Source organism: Tamandua tetradactyla, chromosome 10 (genome assembly GCF_023851605.1).
Source record: "Tamandua tetradactyla isolate mTamTet1 chromosome 10, mTamTet1.pri, whole genome shotgun sequence".
NCBI lineage: Eukaryota > Metazoa > Chordata > Mammalia > Pilosa > Myrmecophagidae > Tamandua > Tamandua tetradactyla.
In genome coordinates this window covers 52,044,840-52,070,671 of record NC_135336.1, presented here as the reverse complement: position 1 = coordinate 52,070,671, position 25,832 = coordinate 52,044,840, and the positions used below count along the sequence as shown (strand labels likewise).

Below are 25,832 nucleotides of genomic sequence, written 5' to 3'. Positions count from 1 at the left end.
TGCATTCTTATTTTTGTTTATTTTCAGTTTTTTTAGCTGTTCTAATGCTTTGACTGTTATGCTGTTTCCTTCTGTGACTTGAATGCCTCTTAGCTTTCTTCCTTTTAAAAGTACACCGCCCAAACATTGTTTATATAACACAATGCAGAGGAAACTTGTTTGTGTGAGACACTTGGTTAGGTTTTCTGTTACTATACCTCAGATCCCTGGGGGAACATTCATGTGGCAGACCTTTCAATAATGTTACTCGACCTCTATTATTAAGAGCAAACAAAAGAGCCTTGCAGATTGACAGGTGACTGTTTTGAACATTTCTGACTCTTTTCAATTTGAAACTTTAGAACAAAATATAATTTTACCTTTAAAGGATATTTGGGTTATATTTCTTTAGCATATTGCACTTTATAATTAAATTTCCTGAAAATAAGACAAATTTGCATGCATTTTACATATTAAGAATGAGTAAGAACTCAATTTGAGGAAAGGTTAAAAAAAACCAGAAAATTGCAGTTAAAATTGCAAAACTTGTAATAAGAAAATAAACTTGTCTGGTCTCCAATAATTGCTACCTCTGATGGTTGATGTATTTAGTGATTTCAGTAGAGCATAATCATTTGATTTCACACCGTCATAGGTAAGAATTAAGTTACTGAAACTTATGTATAATTAAACACTCAGGAGTACTATGGTAAGAGTGTGTTCAGACAAAAGTATGTCTGTAATTTCAGAAAAGAGAAAAATAATTGTGGTTTTGAGTCCCTGAGAATGGGCGAGGTATTCTTTTGAGCTAGAACTTGGATATTTGAGGAGATTTTTTTCATAAATAGCAATACAGACAATTATCTCTTTGGTTGAGAGGGAGAAAATGTCTTCAAAGCTGAGGCCAGAAGGGATGGTGGAGATAGCATGGAGAAACAGTGTGACTACAGAGGTGTGGGCGGTTAGCGTGAATTCCTAGCTTGTTGCCATATTGTAGAAAGGTAAACAGGAATGCGAATTTGATGTGCTAGGATCTCCAGCCAAGGAATTTTACAAAGAAAGTAGTGTTCTAACAAATCCAGCTGTTTGAAGAGTACCTGGTGCTTGGTTGGTGGTCTCACTAGGCCTGTAACTGAAGCCCAGTATAACCAAGTGTGGTGATGGTAGAACTAGGTAAGACATGAATGCAGATTACTTTGGGGTTTTTTTGGCATGGGCAGGCTCCAGGAATCGAACCCAGGTCTCCGGGTTGCACCTCCCAGAACGCAGATTATATTTTGAAGGAAGGTTTGATAAGCTGTAGTGATAATGGGTACATAATTTTTTAAGGCTTTAAGGTGAGCCAAGGGGCCAATTTCAACACTTACTGCCTTCCTTCTGCAGACGAACTTGCAGCAAAGGAAAAAAATTAGAATCCCTCAAGTAGGAAAACAGATTTCCTTTATCTTCACCTCTAATTCCTCTTTCCTTTGTCAATGTAAATTGAATAAACACACAGAGGGGGTGGTGCCTCTTATTTATTTTTTATGTTCCCCATGAGATCAGCTTTTATTTAACCCACTTCCTTTATGGCTCTGTAATGCTACTAAGAAGGAAGGCTTAGAGGCATTTGGGATTCAGCTGGTAACCCTGAACATTGCTTAAGGGAATGAGTCTTTAGAAAACAAAACAAAGAATTGTGGTAATACTTTAACTTTTCGATTGATAATGTTTATAGTTTTGATGTTATTGGTGTAACTCCTTAGCAAAATTATATTTGAGAAACTGGGAAGTAGAAACAATATTTCCTTTATGTTTTGTGAAGAAATTCAATTGAACAATGAGCATAATTGTAACTGCATGTCCAGAGGGTAGAGAATACCAGACTCTGTGCCTCTAGATGATTTTTAAAGCCAAGGTTTTTTTTTTTTTTAATTTGTTTTTGCAGGATTGGAGCATTCCAGAGATAGAGCTTTGTCCACAGTCTGACACAGCATGTTGTCCTGTCTACATACAGCGAGCAGTCTCTAATTTGGAAGAACTGAATATCCCTAAATCTCTGTCCTTCACTGTGAACTCAGGAGTGTATGTATCATTTTGTCTTTACAATAGTCATTGATGGCCTCCAGCGTTAACTTTTTGTTCCATATTTCAATAGTCAGCATACATATTTCTGAAGTTCAAGTTAGTTAATTTCATTTATTACACCTCGAAACCCGGGAAAGAATATTTCAGACTCCTCTGTTTGGCTCCAATTAAGGCTTTGATGTATGACTCACAAGAACAGGTATAGAATCGGCAGATGTAATGCTTGATATATACATCTACTCTCTGTTTCATCCATCAGATTGTGAGATTGGGATATAAAAACATGTCCCTGGCCTAAAATTCTGGAGTCTGAACTATTTCTAGAGCCTGTAAATCCTATTAGCTACTAGTCACTGAGTGCCTCCTCAGTGCCAGGCACATGGTATTTTTTTCTTTATTACTCCTCTGTTTCTGCAAAGCGGGGTACTGTTACTTTCATATGATGGGGGAGGAAATTAAGTGATTGCCCCAGGTTACCAGCTGGTGAGTACGATTTGATCCTAGGTCTCCTCTCTGATTCCAAAGGTCTTTAAGACTATGGGTCTGAATTAGCACATTCTTAGTTTAGTCCCAGAGTGGCTCCAGTCACAGAAGTCTGTGAATGTGTGGTTCAGCATGGATCCTTCTTCTCTCTCCTACTGTTTTCATCTGCTTTGATGGTTCCTCTTCTCTCCCAAGCACAGATTAGACCTTTCGGGGAGCCCCAGAAGTTTAACTAAAATCTAGATGCGTCTTGGGGAATCTTACATCAAATACTATTCCTGAGGCAGCCACTAGAACCAAAAACTGGGTCAAAAATGTAAAATGCCTGGTGGCATTTTGCCCCAGTTTAAAAAGAATGGAATATAGTGGAATGATTTTGGATTTTCGGTTTATCTGTTTGAATTAAAGATGTCACCTTACAGGATTGGAACATTCTAAGAAAAGTAATGCCTAGAATGTGGGAAACACATATTAAAATTATTATGGGATAGATTGTGCTTGAATGTAAGTACTTAATAATAACATGTTAACTCTTCTTGTCTGACTGAGTCACTCTGGAATGTTTTTAACTTGTAATTCTGTGACTGGGATTGTTTTGTTTTGTTTTGTTTTGTTTTTGGTAACTCTTGTTACTTTTAATTCTTAGCTAAATTAAAGTGTTAATATTTTATTCTAAGCAACAGTTCATTTCTTTTTTAGTTGGCTTGCCTATCCAGATATTAATTTTAAGGGGCAAGCTACAGTTTTGGAGGAAGGCCATGGACTCTTTGAGATTTCTGCAACAGAAATGAAATCATTGCATCCACTTCAAATGGTAAACAAATTTAAAAAGAAACATTTCCTCTCATAAGTAACCATGAATGAGAAATGATTATGTATACTACTGAATCAGAAAATTATTTGTTTTTTTTCCTCCCTATTTCATTATATTGTAGAGGATATGTCTTTGTTGAAACATTTTAGTGTTTGTATATCTGGAAGCCACATGTCTGAAGACAAATGTCTTACTTTGTATTTTGCCAAATCTATCATAACAGTTTCCTTATAAAAATTGTTCAGTGGAAATTTTGAATATTTAACAAAGTTCTGAATTTGTTTTGTTGATGCTTATTAGAAAATAACTTATGGTAAATTATACTCTTCCACTTTAATAAAGAGTGATAAGTTCAGCCTTAATAATAAGTGGGCAGTTTTACCAGTGCTTACTTTCTTCTAAAGATAATAAGAAGTGTCTGTTGTATTTTTTTTTCTATGTTAAATTGAGGGACAAATTGTTCGATTAAATGTAAGTTAATGTGTTAAACTATTTTTGGTTGTTCTGTGCCTTTTTTAAAAAAAAGGAAACCAGAAAAAACTAAGAAATTGGAGTAGCATTTGAAACAAGGCTATTACGGAATTAGAATTTTTTTGAAGGCGCTCCTTTTTATTTTACTATTTTGAGGTCATAAACAATCTGGTAAAATTTGAAGAGGAGATAGTTAGCTACATACTCCTCTCTAGGTTAGAAACCCCAAGCAACTCTAGAGAAGAAATTTGGTAATAAGTAAAATGGCTTTGAAATCTACTCCACCAAATGAAGTTTCTAAATCTACCAGCAATTCACTCTTCTTTTTGGACCATTCTGGTGTGGGAATAAATATTTAATTAGTCACATGTCCTCCAGGAGTAGTGCTCTATTTCTTTGTAAGTTGAAGAGCATCTCTTCTGAGATTTCTTGTTCTCCCACATTCACATTTATGTAGAACAGTTTGACTTGGTTGTAACTCCTGTTGCGTTCTGTACTTAAAACTTGAAACAGTTTACTACAACTTAACTATTGTATGAGCATTCCTCAGATTTTTACATAATCTATTTTCCTCACTTACTTTCCAATACCTTAAGTATTTACATATCTAATATTAAAATTTCTTGTCATTTTAAGGGTGGACTGAAAGTGGAAATGCCTATGAACTTAAAGGTAAGTCTTGAACAGAGTTTTGTGGCATGCTTAAAAATTGGCTATTAATCTTTGGGTAATTTGGACCATTAAAATAAAAGAGTCATCTAACTCATTGATGGTTGGGGTGTTGGGAAGCTGCACAGAATGGTTGCTGAGGGCCCACCCTGCGGCTGTGGAGGCAGAGTGGGGTCAGCATGCACGATGGAGGTCTGTAGGACGTTGTGGTCAAGCCCAGTACCTGTCTAACTACAAAAAGAAAGGAAATAGACTTGGTTGTTGTTTTGTTGGGCTTGAGATGGGAAGTAGACATTCCAGGGGAGAAGAATAGACGGCATTTGGGAGTGATGCTCAGGGTGGTGATCAAGGCTGATCAGAAGAAGGTTTGGCAGCTTGTATCAAATCTGCCCGTGTGTGAGTCTGAGAGGAAGAGTAGAGGCAATGAAAACTGGGATGGATTGAGCCCATGTTAGGAGGAAATTGAATTACAAAATGCATATAAAGAGCAACAGGAAGAAAACTGGTGCAGTGATCACAGATGCAAACAGGCTTCTGTGTCATTAGGTTACAGCACCTCTAGAGCCCCCCATTTCTGGGCTTCTTTATGAAATATATTACTATTCTCTCAGTCACACAGATGGAGTCTTTTGAAAACTTACGTATCTGAATGTATCTAATACACCTTCAATATATGTTGACTCATGCACACCTGAGTTTGAAAAAAATACTCATGCCTAAGTTCCACTCCCAAAGATACTGTATTCGTCTGCAGTGTGGCCTGGGTGTGGTCAGAAGTTTTCAAAGCTCCCCAGGTGATTCTCTAACACCCAGCCAAACTTGAGAGCCATTGATGCACAATTAGCTGTGACACTCTCAGAGTGACTCCTGCCTTAAACGCCTGTCTGCTGAATCAAAACTAGAAGTTCCTTGCTCTCTGGTTTCTTATTGCCTGTGCAACAGGTTGGTTCTACCTTGGACGTTTGCAGTTTGACAGGTCTTTGATGTCTATGTATGGCATGGATATAAACAGTCACAATTTTCAAGTCGTTAGATGTTTGTGTATAGTTTACTCATCAAAGAATTACAGCTTCTTACTTTGAATGTTTCCAGCGTATGTAGTGTGCACTAAACCCCAATAAAACTTCATCACTTCAAATACAAGCACCCTGTGAAAATCTGATATGTAGAAAATGGCATGAACAGTACTATGTATTTTTTTCAGTCTGTATAATCTGTTATCAGTATTTATAAATTGGAAGCTGTAACTTCTTGGACTAGTGTGTTCAAGCATGGGATCTTACCGGTTTGGGTCATGGGTTTCCAGTTGTATATAAATTATGCTATTAGTCACAAATAGCAGGTGAAAGAGTGTGGCTAGATTAGCACTGTTATCACTCTTATCACTTCCATGTACTTGGGAAGTAAAAAAGCAGCAAAATAGAAGATAAATACTTTGTACCAATTCAGATGAAAGTAAATAAAAGGCTAGAAATGTCTATTTCTACCTTATTTTTTTCCCCTAAAAAAATGACTAAATATCCAATCAAAACCCATAGTTTTCTCCATCAATTCTTATATTTAGGGAGTTTTTCTGTTTCAGTTCAAGAATTTTAATGTGTTTTCAATGAATAGCAATGACCATAGAAGCAAGCAGTATTATAAGAAACAGCATACTTTCTCTCAAATTAATAGCTTGAAGCCTCAAGAGAATATTTCCTATAGAAAAATTATTAGGCATAAGGCTGATCTGTGTTTAATTCCAAACACATGAAAGATAATTCAAGACCAAGTTATAAAGGCAATTTACCTCTGAGGTGGACTTAGGATATGTACCACTGGAACAATGTAATCATCCTCAGGTACATTACTGTGAGATGAACATTAAGATATTTTGCCTGTATGATGATAAAAGACTCAAATACTTCTTGTGCACTGTATCATGTACATATTATTAATAAAAAATAGACAGTGGTCCCTATTTATGTTGTGGTCTTAGTATCACTTAAATATATTAATATGTGTCTGTTCTAAAAAAGAGCATGTTAGAGTAATTTTCTTTCCTATTTTTCAGGTTATTATTTATGAAAAACCTCACTTCCATGGACAGTCCAAAGATTTTAGTGAACATATCGATTCTGTCCCTAATTTTTTAAACAATGACGGGGATTTTCATGGAATTGGATCAGTTCGTGTCATTGGTGGAGTGTGAGTGTTATATTTTCAGTATTTCATTTAGTAATCTATTTTTTAAGATTAACACAAAAAAGTATTTAAGGAGAGCAAAAACTGTCTCCCTTAATCTGAAAATTCGCAACCTTATGTAAAATATGAGGCAAAAAATATTATTTACTAATGGGCTTCTTTGAACTCTTGTTGGTATTGGAGGTTTTGAATGTAGAAAAAAGTGTCTAAAACTTCAGCATTTAGTATTTCAAAAGACTATAGAGAAGACCAGAATTACATGTTTTTTTCATAATTCTGGGCATGAATGAGAGGCCCAGTTCTTATCATTCTCTGTTCTGTTGATCTTGTCAACTTTGTGTGCCAAAGACCTTGGCAGTGAGCCTTACCTTGTTAAAGAAGTAGCCTGCGTTGTGTTTCTAAAGGCTAGAGCTAGCCATTTGTTAGCCCGTGGCCCTGAACTGCTTTTCAAGAAACCCCCTAAGAACCCCTGAGTGTAAACCCAAGTGTCACTATCATTAATGCCATCCCAGTCTCAATCAGCGGTTACTGTGCCAGGAGCCCCAGAAAACTTGTGACCAGGCCAGGGTGTAGTCATGTCCTGGAAAGCAGAACCATGGAGAAGCAGCTTTCCTCAAAGCTTGTTTGTAATTGACTGTCTAGTGCTAGAATTCCTCCAGAAACATTTTCTTGTCTCTGTTGATGTATTGGTTTATTTTAAACATTGGTGTCTCTTGTTACTTTCTCTAACATCTTGTTCAGGCAACTCTGGCAGATGATTTTATTTGTGGAAATTAAAAAACTCGTCTAAGATCTGTTAGGAGTCCCTATTTAGAGACTTAGACTTTACAGTTTCTGGTAATAAATGAAATGATGGTCATACCAACTAAAATGAAATGTTAAGAGGCTGCAACATGCTGGGTATGTAGGTCAAATCAAAAATATATCTGGTATATTGGTGATCATTTAAGTCCTTAACCTTGAATTAAAAAGATTTATTTGGGGGTTGAAGAGTATTAAATAGGGTTTGGATTAGCACACTTTTATTGTTTTGTATTTCTTTGCAGCACTTTCTGGCTTGCTGAATGCACATGTATTAATCCTACTCTAAGTTATCTTTGCTTTTCTCTCTTTTGGAATCACTGTTTTTCTCATTAACTGATGAATTAAACTATTTTTCTGTTTCATAGAAAATTATCTGCTAACATTCAGTGTGGTCTGTATTGTTATTTTTCTAATTTTTTACAACTTTTATAAAAATCTCATGAAAATATTATGACATGTAATACAGTATGCACACTTTTCATTTTTAAATGACAGCTTCCTGAGAAGAATGTAATATCCCTATTTATCCCCTCTTTAAAGATAAACAGATGACTTCATTCTTTTTTCATCATTTCTACCATTTTCACTTCTTTTAGCTCTTGAACTTTATGTCTAGCAGTATGGACTCTTCTTCATTTCTGTCCCATCTTGAGGAACCTGGGGAGAGTGAGGTTGATGGCTTTTAAACTTTCAAACAAACACTCCCCTTTTCTTTCCCTACATTCCCTGCCTCTTTCCTCCCCCCAAATCAATAATCTTTTTTCTATCTCTGCAGATTTACCATTTCTGGTCATCTCTTGTAAGTAGATATCCTATAATAACTATCTTTATGTGCCTTGCTTATTTCAAAGAGTTGAATGTTTTCAAGGTTATTCCATGTTGCAGCTAATCTCATGACTTCTTTCTTTAGTATGGCTGAATAATATTCCATTGTGTATGTAGGTGATGCTTTTTAATCTATCTCAGGTAACACCTATTATTTCATATCTGAAATGGAGATAGAAATTGAATCTTAATCAAAACTTATTTTCTTAATCAAAACTATTCTGTTAAGAAGAAGGAGGCAGGAGATTTTGGGACCTTAATCATCAACGCTAAGGTCTTCTACAACTTTTATTCCTTTTTCCACATAGTTATCTTGTGCTAGTTTGCTAGCTGCTAGAATGCGATAGATATATCAGAACTGGAATGGCTTTTAAAAAGGGGAACTTAATAAGTTACCCGCTTGCAGTTCTAAGGAAGTGAAAGTGTCCAAATTAAGACACCAACAAGAAGTTACCTTCCCTCAAGAAAGATTTCTGTCCTTTCAGGCTCTCTCCACAATGTTTCTTCTTTTAAAGGAGTCCAGTAAACTAATCAAGACCCACCGGGAAAGGGTGGAGTCACATCTCCATCAAATCAAAGGTTCCACCTGAGCAATTCATATCTCCATGGAGATAATCTAAAAAAAAATTTCCACTTGCAATATTGGATCAGAATTAAAAGAAAAGGTTGCCTCCTCAAGATTGAATCGGAATTAAAACATGGCTTTTTTAGGGTACATAATACTTTCAAATGGGCACACATATTAAAAGCATGTTTTGAGTAGTCCTATTCATATAAAAGAAAATTGAATAGAGAATTTGAAAGGTTTTTTGTGAAACTAAATTTTACCTAAGCCACAGTTTGAGAATAGAATGTTTCTTTACATATTTTTATAAATATACTAAAATGTATAAAATATATTTATTCTACCTCATGTGAAAACACTGCTCTTTTTCCTGCCATTCACACACCTACACTGAGAAAGTGGGGGTTGGGGGGAACTCATGATTTCTGGGTGGCTGCTGTTATTTTGGGCCCTATGAAAACAAGACTTTGGAATAGTTTTTTAAATGTCTTCACAACTAGAGCTGCGGTGGAGAAGGTGAAAAGGAGGAGTCAGCCAGCAGGCTTCATTTTATCCAGCTCCAGAATGCAGAAGTCTCCTCCCCTAGAGCTCAGCATAGTGATCTTGGAGTCTGCCTGATTGGAGGGTCCCACCCTAACTACACAACACAGGTGAAGGAAAGAAGGCAGGTTTAAGTGGGTCAATGTGTATTATTAATTATCTACACCCACTTTGCATTAAATACTGTGGATCACACCATATAAAGGTTAGCTTCACAGAGGAGCTTAATAACTAATGCTGTTTGTTGGTATCCTGTACTGATGGTTTTAGATTAGAAGTCAAGAAACCAGTGTCCCTAGTAGGCATTCTGCCTCAGTGCTTCCTGTCTCCATTATCACCACTTATGCAGTGATGGGACCAACATTTCCCCCGTAAACATTTCTTCAAGTCTTTTTTACCCCTGTAGGCTTCCAGGATTAATGCCAGCTCAGTCGCATTTCCCTTTTCCTTGTTCCCCATCTGTAATATTTTTTACATCTGAAGCCTTAACTTAAATGTTGAATAAACATTTAATATAATAGATATTCTGTGATTCCCGAAGAGCTTAATCAGTAAAATAAGAGTAATTATCTTTGGATCTCCAGGTAGGTGAGTAACTTTCCTCCTTGGCTATCTCTGCTTTCTATTATCTTTACTTGACAAGCTATGATCTGACCACGTTGAGATGTGTTTTCAAGTCATGCCACAAACATTTAACAAGCGTCTGTCTGTTGCAAGTCTACAATTAACCTTTTGTTGGGAAAAGCTTGCAACCTATAAAAGTTATTGATCCATGAAGCACACACCATCTGCCTGTCTAAAAATGGAAACAAGATAAAGGTGCTGCTTTTTAGAATATGGTGATGAGCAGTTAGGGGTTGTATCATGATTTTCTCCTTTTTGCGTTCTAGATTATCATTTCAATAATGGCTCAATTGGATGTCCTCTTTGTTTCTAGATGGGTTGCCTATGAAAAAGAGCATTTTAAAGGTCAGCAGTTTCTTCTTGAAGAAGGAGACTTTGAAGACAGTAATACCTGTGGGGCATTAAGTGGCCCCATCATGTCTTTCCGGTACTTACAAGCTGTGAGTTCCTTAATCTTATTTTTCTACCTATTTATATTTTATTTCTAATGTAACTCGGGTATAAGCTCTGGTAGAATTTGAGGTTATAAAATGTTTCTAAAACACTTTAGAACATTAAACTGAACTGCTTGTTACTTGCTTTTTTTTCACCTCCCATGATTATTCTAGAATACTTATGTTCACTTCTCATTCACTGATCCCATAATCTCTTTTCGGGGGATGTGGAGGGAGGCAACTGCTTTGTTAGATATACTAGGTGCTAGAAATATAATATTGGCTAGAGACTCGGTCCCTACGTTCATAGAGCTAACAGTCAAGTAGGGGAGAGAATCAAACACTATGAAACATTTACATAACTACTATGATTGAATTAAGCACAGAGTTCTCTGAGTTCCCAGGAAAAAAAGTTCAGTGATACCCACTTGGAAGGAGCCAGGGAAGGTTCATGGAAAAGATAACATGTGAGCTGAAGCTTCCAGTTCACAGATTCCAGGATAGGGTGAAGGAGAAAGGTGGGTGCTGTTTAGCAAGAGATTAACATATGTACAGGCAGGGATGCAATCAGTGGTTCTCAGTTGGGGGTGATTTTACCCCCCACTCCCATTGTCCTGCCTCTGGAATATTTGGCAATATCTGGAGGTATCTTTGAGCATCACAACTGGTACAGGGGGAGGGGAAGGGATTGCTACTGGCATCTAGTGGGTAGAGGCCAGGGATACCACTTAACATTCCACAACGCATAGGACAGAACCCACAGCAAAGAATTATCCAGCCTAAAATTATGGAAGTGCTAAAGTTAAGAAACCCTCATGTAAATGAAACTGATATGATCAGAGAAGTGCAAATAAGCCAGTATGTTAGCAAGAACTTTGGGACGATGAGTCCAGAGCCAGATAATGATGGCCACACTGAGGAATTCAGATTTTTACTGGAGTGTGAGCCACTGATGGCCTGTAGGCATAATGAGGATGATTAGATTAGTGGTTTAGAAAGATCTGGCAAATGAATAAAAAAATTGCACGGGGAAGAGATAAGGCTGGAGGCAAGATGTCCAGGATGTTACAGGACTCCAGGTAGAAGATGAGGAAGGCACAGTGAGGGGGAGAAAGATGTTAGAGAGTTTGGCAGGTTATGAAGGTATAGCAGATGTTACTCATTTTTCTACTCAGCCTTGTGGACTTCTAAGTTGTTCAAGGGGGCATGTTTTCTTATGTGTAACTCAGGATCTGCCACTGCAATCTCTTTACAAAGTAATCTTTACCTATAAACTCTAAACTGTCTGGAATGGTCTCTGAAGCCCTCTTTGAGGAAATTGATAATGAAGTGAAGGTTGATTACTGGGGCCACACAGGCTTTGATGAACACAGGGGCTATGTCCTCTGTTCCTTCAGCTGCCTGTCTAGTAGGGTCAGCAGCAGCATGTTACAACCCCTTACCTCGCCAAACAGGAGGAGCTGAAATGGGAGAACAAGCACAGAGAACAAGGGTGCATTTCTTTTCCATGAATGATGCTTGTCAGTAAGAAAGTGGTTTGGAGATCAGCTCCACTGGGAAAAAATACAGGACACTCTACTGAAGAATGAAGTACTGAGTTTACTTGAGCAATGGATAGATAAGTTTTGAGGAATTTAGTCTACAAGTCTAATATTCAATAAAGAGAGCGTTCTCTGCCTTGCTGTACCTTATTTGAGCACTAAAAGGCAAGCTGGACAAAATGTAACAAGATGGAACCTTGATCTTTTGTTTTTAGCTCGCTGTGACTGCATGCATTGAAGCATCTTCTACCCAGTTTTGAATATAATTTTTTCTTTATTAATTAAATAAAAGTAAAAGAAAGTTGGGAAAGGGGGTATTGCCGATGCTAGAAATGTAAATGTGATAGAATTCCAAATATGAGTATGACTAAAACAGACAAAAAAACACATTCTTAAGTCTGAAATCTCCCAAAGGTGGAAAATATGAAAGGATATAAATGCTGTAAGTATACAGCTAAATCTCCCAACAGTAGAAAATATGGAAAGATAGACTCTCTAATTATACAGTTAAATTATTAGGAGATACATGGTATACACATTCTATAATTAATAATCTTTGTATAGGAAAACTGACATATCCAGAGACATGTTAATTACTGCTGCACACAAAAATTTGGGGCATTTACAATGAATGATGACACATGGTTCTAATATAAATAAATAAAAATGTCCTTCAAAGAAAAAATCTTTCTTTTTTTCTCTGTAAATTAGATTTTAAAAAATTAAAAGATTAGTTGTTAGGTTATAGTTAAAGACATGATCATAATAATCTTTATTATGTTAACCCTAACATTTGTTAAGCACTAATTTTCCATTCATCCTTGCATTTAATCTTCACAAAGACAACCCTATGAGGTAGAGACTCTTGTGATTCCCATCTTACAGATACAGAAATAGAGACCCAAAGAGGTTAGGTTAGGTACTGTGCCCAAGTATAGAGTTTTGATTTGAGGGCATTTCTGTCTTACTCTAGGACCCATGTAATATTATCCATTTTCCTTTATTCCAAAAGCCTTAGACCGTTTTGAAATAAAAATGTATAATAAATCAAATCGCACTTCAAAAATTTATATATTTCCCATACTACCATATAATTGGGAAGGAGTTCTTAAAGGAAGCTGTTGTGATTGTGACAGCCCTCAGTGAATTGATAGATGGAGCTGATGTGACATCTTTTCCCCTGAGGTCAGATGTCTCTAACCTGGGAAGAAGTAAAGCACTGCATTTAAGACCTAGGTTGAAATAAAATAACATAAACAAGAGGACAGAAAAGCGTCACAGGAATACAGTGTCGTTTTCAGATGTCCTGGCTCCAGTATGCAGAATGCTCTGGATGAAAAAGGTCAAATACCAGACATGTTCCTTAGGGATAATGCGATTTATGTCATGGAGTGTTTATTTAGGAGAGGACAACCAGAAACATGTTCCTAATCCCAATAAGTCAGGCAAATATACTGACTTGGAGTTTAATGTTTTTGTTTTTTTTTTAAAAAAAGAAAAGACCAAAAAGAAGATAGCAGTAATTAAGTTCCAGGGACTAAGGATTTTTTAGTCCTTGGCTTCCTCAATAAAACTTTGTTGTTTGCTTGTTTTTTTCTCAGTCTAGTGCTAGTTTAACTTTTGGATTTGCTTTTGTTATGATTTTCAGACACTTTTCAGACCTCTGAAACCAGGTGGTGTGTATCAGAGACTATTATTTCTTCTCAGTCACTGGATTCAGCAGATCTCCACTGGTGTCTCATATCATATCGCCCACTGGGGATTGTAGTGCAAGATCAGAAAGGGATTTTATGGAATTTAAAAATAATCAAGATTACTGATCCTAAAGACTTATCTTCAGACCTGAAACAACTGTTTGTTAATTTTCTCTAACAATGCGGAATACTGTAGTTGATACTAAACTATCCATATTTCTTAGTGGATGCAAGCTCTTGAAAAATATAAAGTGGAATACAACTTTAAGGCCATTCTGTCATTATTCTTTCTTCTCAAACAACAGAGCTTCACTTAAATCCACATGATGTCCAAATTTATTTAATAGTGTAGAGTAAAAGTGAGTGTGATAATAACCTACTAATCTCATAGGTTTATGCAGGACATGACTTTTGAGTGCTCATCCTGGTTTAACCTTCTCAGCAAGGCAGACTTTGTTTGGTTTTGTTTTGTTGTGCATAAGCACCGTGCTTGGTTTATGTAACCCTGGCACCTGACCCAGAACATGCCTAAGTTGGCTTAGAATTAGAGCACTGTCTAGCAGTTTACCCTATTATTGGTGGTGATTAACCGACCAGATCATATATTGTGTATTTTATAGGCTTAAGAGAAAAAGGCACACTGAGGGATAAAACCAAGAAGTGCTCAAAAGGGGAGACATATTGACATGAAAAGAAAGAAGGAAGAAGCAATAAGGCAAAAAAAAAAAAGCCACAAATAAACAAAAGCAGAAGATAGAAAGAGGAGAGTGGCAGCACTTAGGAGACTCCTGTAGCCCTTAGCCAGGTTTCTGTGTATGATAGTACAGGAAAGGGCACAAATTCAAGCCATGTGAGCAAATTTATTTGTGAACCCATATGCTGCCAAAACCTGTCATTGGCACAGGGCCCTTGTGATAATGGGTCCCCCCTCTACTCAGCTCCAGACTGAATTGTTACCAGATGGCCTTTGCCTCTGGCCTGCCTCTCGGCTCACCATCTTCACTGCCCCCACACCTCCGCCCCTGCCACCACCTCCATCACACACAATATAATTTGTTTAATTTGTCACTCAAGTAAAGTACATCCTGATATAATACAAGTTAATTTTCAGTGATAGCACATCCACCCAGCAGATATGCATGTATCTGTATTCATCCTTTTCTATGTTCTAGCCCCATTTTACCCATGGCATAACATAGAAACCCATGATGTTTTTCAGTGTATACCTGCTTCCCAATTCTTGCAACTCCAAGAAGGAGTAGGTAGTAGATATTTGTGAGGGCAAAAGAAGTAGAAGCAGAAATGGACTGCTGGAGAACCTAACTGTTGCCACTGAGCTTGACTTGGCTGGTGGCTGTTGATACTGGTTCCTAATCAGGACCTGAATGGGTCCACTTTAAATGTCATCTTTGCATTATATGCTCAAAACTGCCTTGAGCTAGTCATGCATTTTCAGGTTTCAAGGAACAGAGGTGTGTTAAGGTTTCTTGGGTGTTGGAGGTTTGTGTGGTCAGTATACCAGATTTGTTGCTATGGCCCCCAGATTGTAAACACATTCCATTTGGGATGCTTGTGTTCTCCTGCCTTGGCCTCAGACTTATCCCGGGGACTTGAAGGCAAACCTCTTAATAGATTTTTAAAGCCTTGATTTCTTCATTTGGCTTTAGAAGCTGTCCTGTGTCACATGGTTTAGGGGAATTCAAAAGAGATAAATACAAGCTTGTTTTGAATATAAGGTGTTAAGTTAATAAAAGGGAGGCTGTTGATAATGATGAAGAATAAATCCTAGCCAGCTCACATTTTTTAAGAACCATGACAACGTAATGAAGGTACCAGAGACCCTCAGGTTTCAAAGGTCTATTCTTAAGAAGGAATTTAAAAGCAAACAATTATGGCTTAGCAATTCTTTTACAATAAGTTTTTTTCGGGTAAAAGACTATCTTTTATCCTAAAGTTTCAAATGAAATTTGATCAAGCTGTGTCAGCAATTTGAAAATCCTTGAAAGTTGACAAGTAGTAAGTACAAGAGAATTTATTTCAAGTGTATTTTCTTCCTCTCTTGTAGATGCCTTGTTTTTAATTTTGTAACATTGTTTTGCCTGTTCATTTAAAATCAGTTTTCATCTTGGTGGCATCCTCTTACATCTTGGAAGTCTTATATTCTCAGACTATATTTATAATAGATTAAGGGAGAAAACTGATGCCATAAAGACTTACAGAGATTCAGGACATTTTTCATTAGTCTTGAGACTTAATTTACGAACACTGAAGTAGAATAAGAGAAATGAAAAGTTTTGGTTTTATATACTCGGTATTTTCCCATTAGAGTATTAAACATATTATAGAAACTTGAAAAAAAATTGGTAGATAATTGTCCAATTTCCCTACATCCAAAGATAACAATTTTAGATACTTTTTTTATATTTCTTTCAGTCTTTTTTGCATTTATTTTATTCATGCTGGAATCTTCCATGTTTGTAAGTTTGAGTTTTTGTCCTGCTCTTTCATTCTTACATTTGCATCTCACGGTGACTAAGTGCTTAGAGTAGAAAAATAGACTTAGACTCAGAATTCAATATGTGGCCCTCTCTAGCTGTAATTACTTAGCAAATTACTTAGTTTCCTTACGTGTGAAATGGGGATAATAGTCTAATCTCATGTGGTAGTTCTTTTGAAAATAATGTACATAAAGTTCCTGGCTAGTAGTGAATATAATAAATTTGTTAGAATGTTAATTACCTTTAATTATTATGTTTCTTAATTATGCTTAATAGTCCATCAGGTACTGGATGTATAAAGGTTCATAAACCATCTTTTGGACATTTAACTTTATTCATAGCTTTTCACTAATATAAATAATGCTTCTTTGCTTATAAAAACCATTTATTTTATTTAGGAATTTTTTTTTTAAAAAGGGAATTTTAGGGTCAAAGAGTATGAACAATTTAACATTTTGTTCTATATTTCTATATTTGTTTCTAAAATAGTTGTCCAGTATATATTCTCACCAGCAGTGTTTGCAGAATCCCATACAAAACTGGATTTTTAGATCCTTTTAAAATTTAATTTAAATGATGAAAATTGTATCCCTAGGTTTAATTTGAATTTCTTTAATATACAAGTGAAATTAGAAATTTACTTATTTGTTTTTTAATGTTATTCTTCTTTCTTTAGATAATTGTCTGTGTCCTTTTTTGATTCATCTATTTGGGTCTTAGAGTTTTTCTAATGTCTTTGTTTTAAATATGCTGATGGCTATAAAGATTTTTGAAATTTCCTCTCTTCATTTTGATTTATAAATTTACAATTTTTTGTCATATTTATCTATTTTTTCTAACATTTACGCTTATAAAATTCTCTCTCACATTGCCCATGATATGATACATTGTATATTTTCTTTTTGTTGCATAATTTTCTTAATACAAACTTAAATTTTACAGTTTTGATTTTAGTATATGCTGAGGTCAAGATCTATTTGTTGGGTGGGCCACGGTGGCTCAGCAGGCAAGAATGCTTGCCTGCCATGCCAGAGGACCCAGGTTCGATTCCCGCTGCTGGCCCATGTGAAAAAAAATAAAAGATCTATTTGTTTTCTAAGCAATTTGCCAATTGTTTCTAAATCATTGACCAAGTGTATCTGTAATGCTACCTTTATAATACACTGAATTCTTTATGCATTAGGATCGCTTGGTAGGATCCTCTTCTATTTTATTAACAACTATCAATGTCAGAGAAAAAAGAATTTTAAATTAATTTACATGCAGTTTCTGCTTTTTAGGCACATGAAGTAAGAATTTAGTTTTTGTTTTGTTTTTTACCATTAGTGTTAAGTTTGATAGCTCCTAAGTCTTTATAATTTACCAACTGCGGACGAATTTCCATTTATATAACAATGTTATATTTTCTTGATTAAAATAAATTTGGGCTTACATTTATTACTTAAACTATTTTTGAGTAGTGACTCAAATTATTTTTAGTACCATTCAAAATTATTTATGAAGTTACTTTTTGAAAATTATCTGAGTATGTGGAAATTATGTTGATATAGTCACCCATAAAAAAAGGATATGTTTTCCTAAACTTTTATCTTTTTAATTTGTAGAATTTTATAGAATCTTCTATCACACTGTTTGAATCTGACCTTGAGGGTGGGAAGTTCATTAACATTATGAATCAAGAAATTTCTGACTTAGAAGAAATTGGCTTTGGCACTGAAACGAGATCCATTCACGTTAAAAGTGGAGTGTAAGTTGTCTCCTACTTGAAATATTCTTTGGTGTTTAAAATTGTTGGTTGCTCAATTCTGTTCTTTTTTCCCTACTAGATGGGTTGCTTACCAGCAGAAGTTCTTCTGTGGAGAGCAATACATCTTAGAGAAAGGAAAATACAAATGTTTTTTTGACTGGGGAGGATCAAATAATATAATCATGTCAATACGACCAATTCGGCTGGTAAGTTAAGTATGGACATAACCAATGCTAGAGGCATCTAATGTTATGTAATTGAACATGTGGAACAAGTTTTTCATGGAATTGTTGAATTATGTTACATGTATGTATACATAAAGTGAAGCATCGTATGAATTTCTGTAGGCTCCATAAGAGCCAGTAGGTATTAGCACCTTGATGAGATGGTGCTGTAATTTGATCGGTTTGATGAGTTCATTCGTTCAATGGCATTTACTTAGTGTCTCTGATATATCATATGCTGTAGTGCTTACTGGAGATAAAAATGAATAACACTTCCCTGATGGATTTTGGTCTTTTAGGGACTATAGACATTTGAACAATTATTTATAGTATAATTACTGGGAAAATGAAGTGTGTGGATAATGCTGGGAAGGAGGGTGGAGAGGGCACTCATTGCTTGGGGACGAGCCAAAGAAGAAGATGGAATTTAGTGATATCTTAACAGATAAAAGCAATTTTGCCAGACAGAAAAGTGGGGCAGGGAGGGCATTCCACAGAGCTGGACTGATTTCCTTGTGTGTAAAGTCACAAAGCCAGGAAAGAGTATAGCAAGTTTGGGTAAAAACAAACATCACAAGACAATAAGGGTGCCTGTGAGATAATTAGTGGTGGAAGAGGGAGGGATGAGATATTTGAACTTTATCCTCCTAATGGGTGTCAGGACACACTTTTCTTCCAGCTAAAATATTACTCAAAATGAATTAGTAATAAATACTAGAATTGTTGTAAGAGAATTTAGTAGATTATTTCATAGCCAGTTCAGGTACCTAGTAAATTGTTCAGACCAGTTTCTTTTTCATTTTTCAATGGGTATTTTCGTGACTTTCAAAAAAGCAATGAAGAGTAAATGATTACAATTTAAAAATGTTTTCATTTATTTTTTAGGAACCACTTGGAATAAATGAACCTTCACATTTGGTATGTTAAAAATATTCTTAACTTATAATGTTGTTTATTAAAAGCATTTATATCCTTTGAAATATTTTTCTTTCCCTCAGATAACTTTTATGTGTCTACACAGCAGGGCAGTTTACTTTGTGCTTGATACCTTTGAGCAAAAAAGTGTCCAGCTTTGTTAGTGGTAGTGTTGCTAGGATTTGTCGCAGATCCTTTTTTCCTTTCAGAGCTGCAGAAAGGAGCTCTTTTACCACTTTGGGGTTATTTTGAACCTCTGCCACTCTTTCTTCCCTATTGCCCACCCGTTCTTCAGTGTCACTTTCACATCCAGCACAGCATGTTGTGCTGTCTCTGGGAGAGCAAATTTATAATGGAGAATTCACTGTCTTGGCACACTGATTTTACCTCTGATATCTGAAAGGTTTAGGAGGCGAAAGGGTGAGAAAGAAGAAAGGCAAACCAGGAAATTTAAAGTGTGTGTGGGGGGGTTATTTCTGCGCTCCAGGCAGAGCTCACCAACCCCAAGATGGAGGGAGGTGAGTGTGTACGTGGGCTTTGGCATGGGCAGCTTTTAAGGATGGGGGTCAGGTGACTTCCTGAAGGGGCAGTTCATTGAGAGGGGCGACACAGCCTCTGCAGCTCTAGTTGCAGTGCTTTCCCCATTCCCCGACCTAACAATATCTAAATAAAGTATTTCTTAAAAGCCCTAGTAACATTGTAACACTACTTCCTTATTTCTAGTATATTAATGGTTTGACGAATTGGGCAATACTCTGGAGCCCAAAATTTGCTAGTATCCATTGTGGGCTAGAAAGTTTGTCTATTTAATACTTCCAATAATTCTGTGAGGTCACTATTAATACCATTTATTGATGAGAAAACAAGATACAGAATTTAAGTAAGTGTCATGCCATATGGCAAAATAGACACTTTCTAATATCTGACTCCACTTTTCTGGGTCTTTGACATCAAAGAAAGACATATCATTATATGAACAGGATAAGAGGCATTGATTGTTCTATCTTATTTTAAATAACAAATCAGGAAAATGTATGAAAAAGCCAACTATATTTTTATTAATAAATTAAATATTTATTAACTATGAATATTTAACATTTGCTACTTTTACCTAATGCTGATTTTTTTTCTTTGAATGTGTAATGTTTTTCATATTCACATCAGTGTTTCTGTATTTCAAATGAGCTTAGTTTTGCCATGTTTCCTTTCATAATGCTTTCAGGTTTTATTTTTTTTTCGGATTAGCTCAGGCCTATTGGGGACATTTCCCTTCTGAATATAATTGAGTTGTTGTATTTGAGATACTTCTTGCCAGATATTTATTTTGAATACTTGAAAACCTCCAACTGCAGCACTTTTTTTTCAAAGCACTTTTCCACATGAATCAAATAATATGAGCAGATTAAGAGTTAAACAGGAATAATTCCAAAGGGCACATTTTCTGAATTTTAAGTACAGGTAAAAAGTCACATTCTCTTAAGCTGTTTCTCCCCCTCCTATCTCCCTCCCTATTCTTTTTATGGACTTCCTTGTTTGGGGCAGTTTGCTGGGAGGATTTTCTTTGTAGTATTTCCAGTCCAACTTGAAGAGAGAGGAAACAGCAGAAAACGCCCATTGAAATCGGCCCCACTGCATTTCCATGGATATGTATGGCTCAGCTGTTGCCTTGTGAATATAAAAGTTTCTGACTGGTATATGATAACTAGAGATTTGGTAACGCATGCAAACAAAGCCGTCTTAATCAGTATCAAAGCCCTTGCTATTCCCACTGGACCAAATTTTCAGAATGTTTCTCTTGTTTACACTTACTCAGATACAAACACATGGATCTTGGCTAACACTGATTCTACTTAGTAACCAGGAAGTATTTTCTTCGCTGTGACAATCAGCATGGCAGCTCAGATGCAATGCTCAGATGGGTATTTTTTCTGTTTGAGGAACAAGGTGGAAATAACATCTCAGAGTTAAAGTCAGGGAGGGAATTTTTTTATGCTGCTGATTTAAAGAGGAACCACAAGCAACCTAACAGGTGAAAAAATGTATGTGTATTAATATATATATCATGAGAGATATGAGATAAAAATATTGTTCGGTAAACACAGGATAAAGTATGTATTATTTTGGATGCTGTAATAATGGCCTCTTGTAGTGAGCAGATCGTTTAATCCCTCTGGCTGAACGAAAACCTAATACTATGTCTATTGGGCACCCAGGTTAAGTGTAGAAGGTATAGCTTATACTTAAATTTGAGAGGAAAAGGATAAGCTGAGGAATCAACTCTTAAGCACAAAGGATCCAGAAATTGATCATTTTGAAACTTCTCAGCCTATCCAGAGAGTGCGCTCTGAGAGTAGGGCCAGCAGCACTGTATTTAGGGCCTCTCTCAGCTTTCAGGAAGTGAGCCTCCAGAGGACAGGGCTCCCTGTGAGGGTTTAACTGAACAACGCTTTGCTAAAGAAGGTGTAACTGAACGTGGTTCCGTTCGGCCATTTCAGGGGAAGTCAGGATTGGAAGTAAAGTTATCTAGGAAGAAAGGATCTGTGGAAAGTTCTGTTGTCTATAATTCTGGACCCGCCTAGAACTGCACACAATACCAGTGAGGTTTTTGTGTAACTGAATGAACAGAAGCGATGCCTAAAAGGGACTGAAAAGGCAAGAATGAAAGAAGAATGACTTCAAGGGCAGAACCATGGAAGCAAAGTCTGAGGGGAAGAGATCTCGAGTGGGTCACACATATGTGGAAAAGGCAGGTCCACGCTTATGCTTGGAGGGGAAAGACCATCTATCCCAGTGCTTGGAAGGGGCTGGGTATTCCTAGAGAATGCTTAGAGATGGTGGGGTCTTTGCACCCCAGTGTTGACAGAAAGCCCAGTTGCCATATGGTGCTATGAGAGAGTGGGACGTACATCCCAGTGTTCAGGGAGAGCATGGCCACTGTGCAAACACTTGGAAGGGGCGGGGCTGCCACTCCCTCATACCTGAAGGACAGAGCATGAAGCCACAGATTACTCAGACCTTGAGTTCTCATGGAATTTGTCCTGTTGGGTTTCAGACTTGTTTAGAACCAGTATCTCCTGTTTTCTTTCCAGTTTCTGCTGTCTAGAATGGAAATGTTTATCCTATGACTGTCCCACCATTGTATATTATAAGCAGATAACTTGTTTTCTAGGTTTCATAGGTCCATCAAAGAGGAATTTTTGCCCCAGGGCAGACTATACCCATAACTGATTTTGATGAGTCTTTGAACTTAAAATTGTTACCTAAATGCCTTAAGGCTTTTGGGATGTTGTGATGGAAGGAATGTATTTTGCATTTGAGAAGACCATGTCTTTTTGGAGTCCAGAAGGCACACTGTTAAGGATTGAGTCCTATCTCCCACAAAAGGCATGTTCAGGTCCCAACCCCTCTTCCTGTGGATTTGAACCCATTTGTAAATAGGACATTTGAAAGTTATTAATTAAGATGTACCCAAATTGAAAGGGGTGGTCCTTAATCAAACATGGCTGAAGTCTTTGCACTCAAAATAAATTGGATGCAGAAAGAGAAAAGCCATATGGAAAAGAAGCCACAAATCAACAGAACCCATAGGAGAAAGGAGAAGGTGTTACTAGGTGCACTGCCATGTAATATAAAATCCAAGGACCAAGGGTCACCCTCGGCAAGCCCCAGTACACCACACTTCAGGGAGAAAGTATGGCTTTGCTGACATCTCAATTTTAGACATCTCTTAGCCTCAAAGCCATAGCCAATAGATTCCCATCATTTAAGCCAAATCACTGCATGGTATTTACTTTAACAGATAGGAAACTAACATGAAGTCTGATTGCCAACTCAAAATATAGAGTTCATTAGAGGCCCATTCATAATTAGCAGACAGTTTTATTTTGTTTTCAGTTTTTCCTCAAATAAAACAAAAACCAAACAGAATGTGGATTATCTTCATGTTATCATCGTCTCTCTCTTAATCAAGTCCCTAACATCAGGAATTTCACTAAATTAAACAGCATAAAATCGAGTTAATTTTCAGTGGAGGTTGCCGTCAGAATATTCTCTAGAAATTCTATTCTAAACAGTTGCCCTCCCCGCTTTGACCCAAGTAAATACCTTTTTTTTTTTCGAAGATCTTTTTCAGTCCATTGCATATGTAATTTGGCCATGTTGATTTTTAAAATGATCACTGGATAGCTAATAGTTGTGGTTATTGTTATCATATGTGGAGATAGGGATATAAGAGCTTTAGGCAATTAATCAACAAGAGTAAAGAGCAGTAAAGGGAAAGCGCTTCTTCATGTACTATAGCCAGATCATTTTTATAAAATCTATCAGGAAGAACTATTTAAGTAGAGAAAGCCCTTTGCGAGTAATCAGGAAAATAAATTTACTATAGAATATGTAATTGAATTGCGAACTATGTAACATTATAGTACAAAACAGTGTAATGTAATAGAAGAATGGGATCAAACCTTTTCTTTGCATGGTAATCAGCATGTTTGAGGGAAGGGCATAAGGCCTGGAGAAAAGTTTTGTTTACACAGTGAGGAAAGTTTCTCTTAGTAATTAGTTTAGAATTGGAATAAATAAAATTACATTTACAAAACGATTTTAATATTGTGTAATAAATTATGTGAGCACACCTTCTATGATTGGTCAGTACTTAAATTCTTTAGAGTTTAGTTTGTTTTCTTGAAGACCTAGTACTTTTTTTTTTAAACTTCTTAAAATATTGTACAGTATAACGTATATGCAAAGCAAAGAAATAGAAAAGCAATAGTTTTCAAAGCACTCTTCAACAAGTAGTTACAGGACAGCTCCCAGAGTTTGTCGTGGGCTACCATACAATCCTCTCAGATTTTTCCTTCTAGCTGCTCCAGAATATAGGAAGCTAGAAGGCTTAAATATTTTTTTATCATCACAACTGACTTTTTTTCGTTCTTTTTTTGTGAAAAATAACATATATATATATAAGGCTATAAATTTCAAAGCACAGCACCACAATTAGTTGTAGAACATATTTCAGAGTTTGACATGGGTTACAATTCCACAATTTAAGGTTTTTATTTAGAGCTGCTCTAAAATACTGGAGACTAAAAGAGATATCAATTTAATGATTCAGCATTCATATTCATTTGTTAAATCCTATCTTCTCTGTATAACTCCACCATTACCTTTGATCTTTCCATCCCTCTCTTTAGGGGTGTTTGTGCTATGGCCATTCTAAACTTTTCATATTGAAACGCTCTGTCACTAATATGGGGTAGGGAGATGGAACTATCTGATGTTCTGGAGAGGCTGGGCTAGGTTTCAGGACTTATCTGGACCAGGGACCCATCTGGAGGTTGTAGGTTTCTGGAAAGTTACTCTAGTGCATAGAACCATTGTGGAATCATATATTGCTCCCCTAGGTGTTCTTTAGGATTGGCTGGAATGGTCCTGGTAGGTAGCAGTGTCTCACTGAAGCATGCGTAAGAGTGACCTCCAGAGTAGTCTCTTGACTCTATTTGAACTCTCTGCCACTGATACCTTATTTGTTATACTTTTCCCCCCTTTTGGTCAGGATGGCATTGTTGATCACATGGTGCCAGGACCAGGCTCATCCTTGGGAGTCATCTCCTTATACTGACAGGGAGACTTTCACCCCTAGATGTCATGTCCCACAAAGGAAGATGGCAGTGATTTCACTTGCAGAGTTGGGTTTAGAAAGAGAGAGAGGCCACATCTGAGCAAAAAAAAAAGAGATCTTCCAGAAGTAACTCTTAGCATACTATAGGTAGGCTAAGCTTTTCTGCTACCTACATAAGCTTCACAAGAGCAAACTTCAAGATCAGGGGCTTGGCCTGTTGATTTGGGAGTCCCTAATGTTTGACACAATACCCAGGTTTACCCCACTGGTAAAGTTCTATATTTTTTCTCAGGTGGGGAGTGTTTTAATGCTCCGAATATAGCCTGGTTCCACAATAGGAAGTTCATCTTATGTGAGCCACAGTTGGTCAGGGGAATTGGTGCTCTTACCTCCCTAGTTTCATTTGATCTTTAATATCCGAGCAAGCAAGGACGGAGCAGAATGAGATAGCCAAGAAACAATTCTTTAAAACTGAGAGACCATCAGCCTATAAGATGACCCTCAAAGAAGCCTTGTTCTTGGTGAGGGTGAGCAGAAAAAATGGCAGCACTGTAGCCAGTTCATTATGATGCATCTTAGGTACAGTTCATGGTAGGCCTTTGGGCCATGTTATAGCAAGGCTGTAGTGTATTATGAAATGTTTATAGGACTCATTAATTTTTTTTTTTTTTACCTCTCATAGATCCAAGGTCACTAGAGTTGCAGATTGTTATAACTCTGGTCTAAAGGGAATTAGAGCTGAGATTTTATGGATCTTTCTTGACAATAGGACTTAAGTGGTAATGTAGTTAGTTGTATGTAACTGTAAGCTGTATCCTTAAGGAATTTTCATCAGCAAACTGAAGCCTTTAAGCTGAAATACGTGACACAGCTGTCTTTCTTCCTTAATCATAAACCTTATACTAATCCCATCATTGCTATCTTCTTCACCATCTGCTCCCTGGCACCCTCATGCCCACTCATGGGCACGTGCTCACACTCTTTCTCTCTTTTATTAATGGGGGATCAGGTAGACTTGAGGAAAGGAATGGCGTACCAGCAACTCCCCATACAAATCCAAACCTCCTTCCTGTTTAATGCTAAATCATCTCTTATTTTACCCTTGTGGTCCAGAAATAATAATTACTTGATTCA

The 25,832-nt window shown here is 36.7% G+C and overlaps 1 protein-coding gene across 2 annotated transcripts in view; it reads left to right on the top strand.

Moving 5' to 3' along the window:
- The window catches only part of CRYBG3 (crystallin beta-gamma domain containing 3), a 130,981-nt gene that overhangs the window by 74,156 nt on the left and 30,993 nt on the right, over positions 1-25,832 (top strand). For both annotated transcript variants that reach the window (XM_077118641.1, XM_077118642.1), the window contains 8 exons: positions 1,907-2,043; positions 3,229-3,343; positions 4,451-4,486; positions 6,537-6,670; positions 10,339-10,465; positions 17,797-17,939; positions 18,019-18,145; positions 19,049-19,081. In XM_077118641.1, the coding sequence (XP_076974756.1) occupies positions 1,907-2,043; positions 3,229-3,343; positions 4,451-4,486; positions 6,537-6,670; positions 10,339-10,465; positions 17,797-17,939; positions 18,019-18,145; positions 19,049-19,081 (852 nt within the window). The remainder of the gene's footprint in view (positions 1-1,906; positions 2,044-3,228; positions 3,344-4,450; positions 4,487-6,536; positions 6,671-10,338; positions 10,466-17,796; positions 17,940-18,018; positions 18,146-19,048; positions 19,082-25,832) is intronic.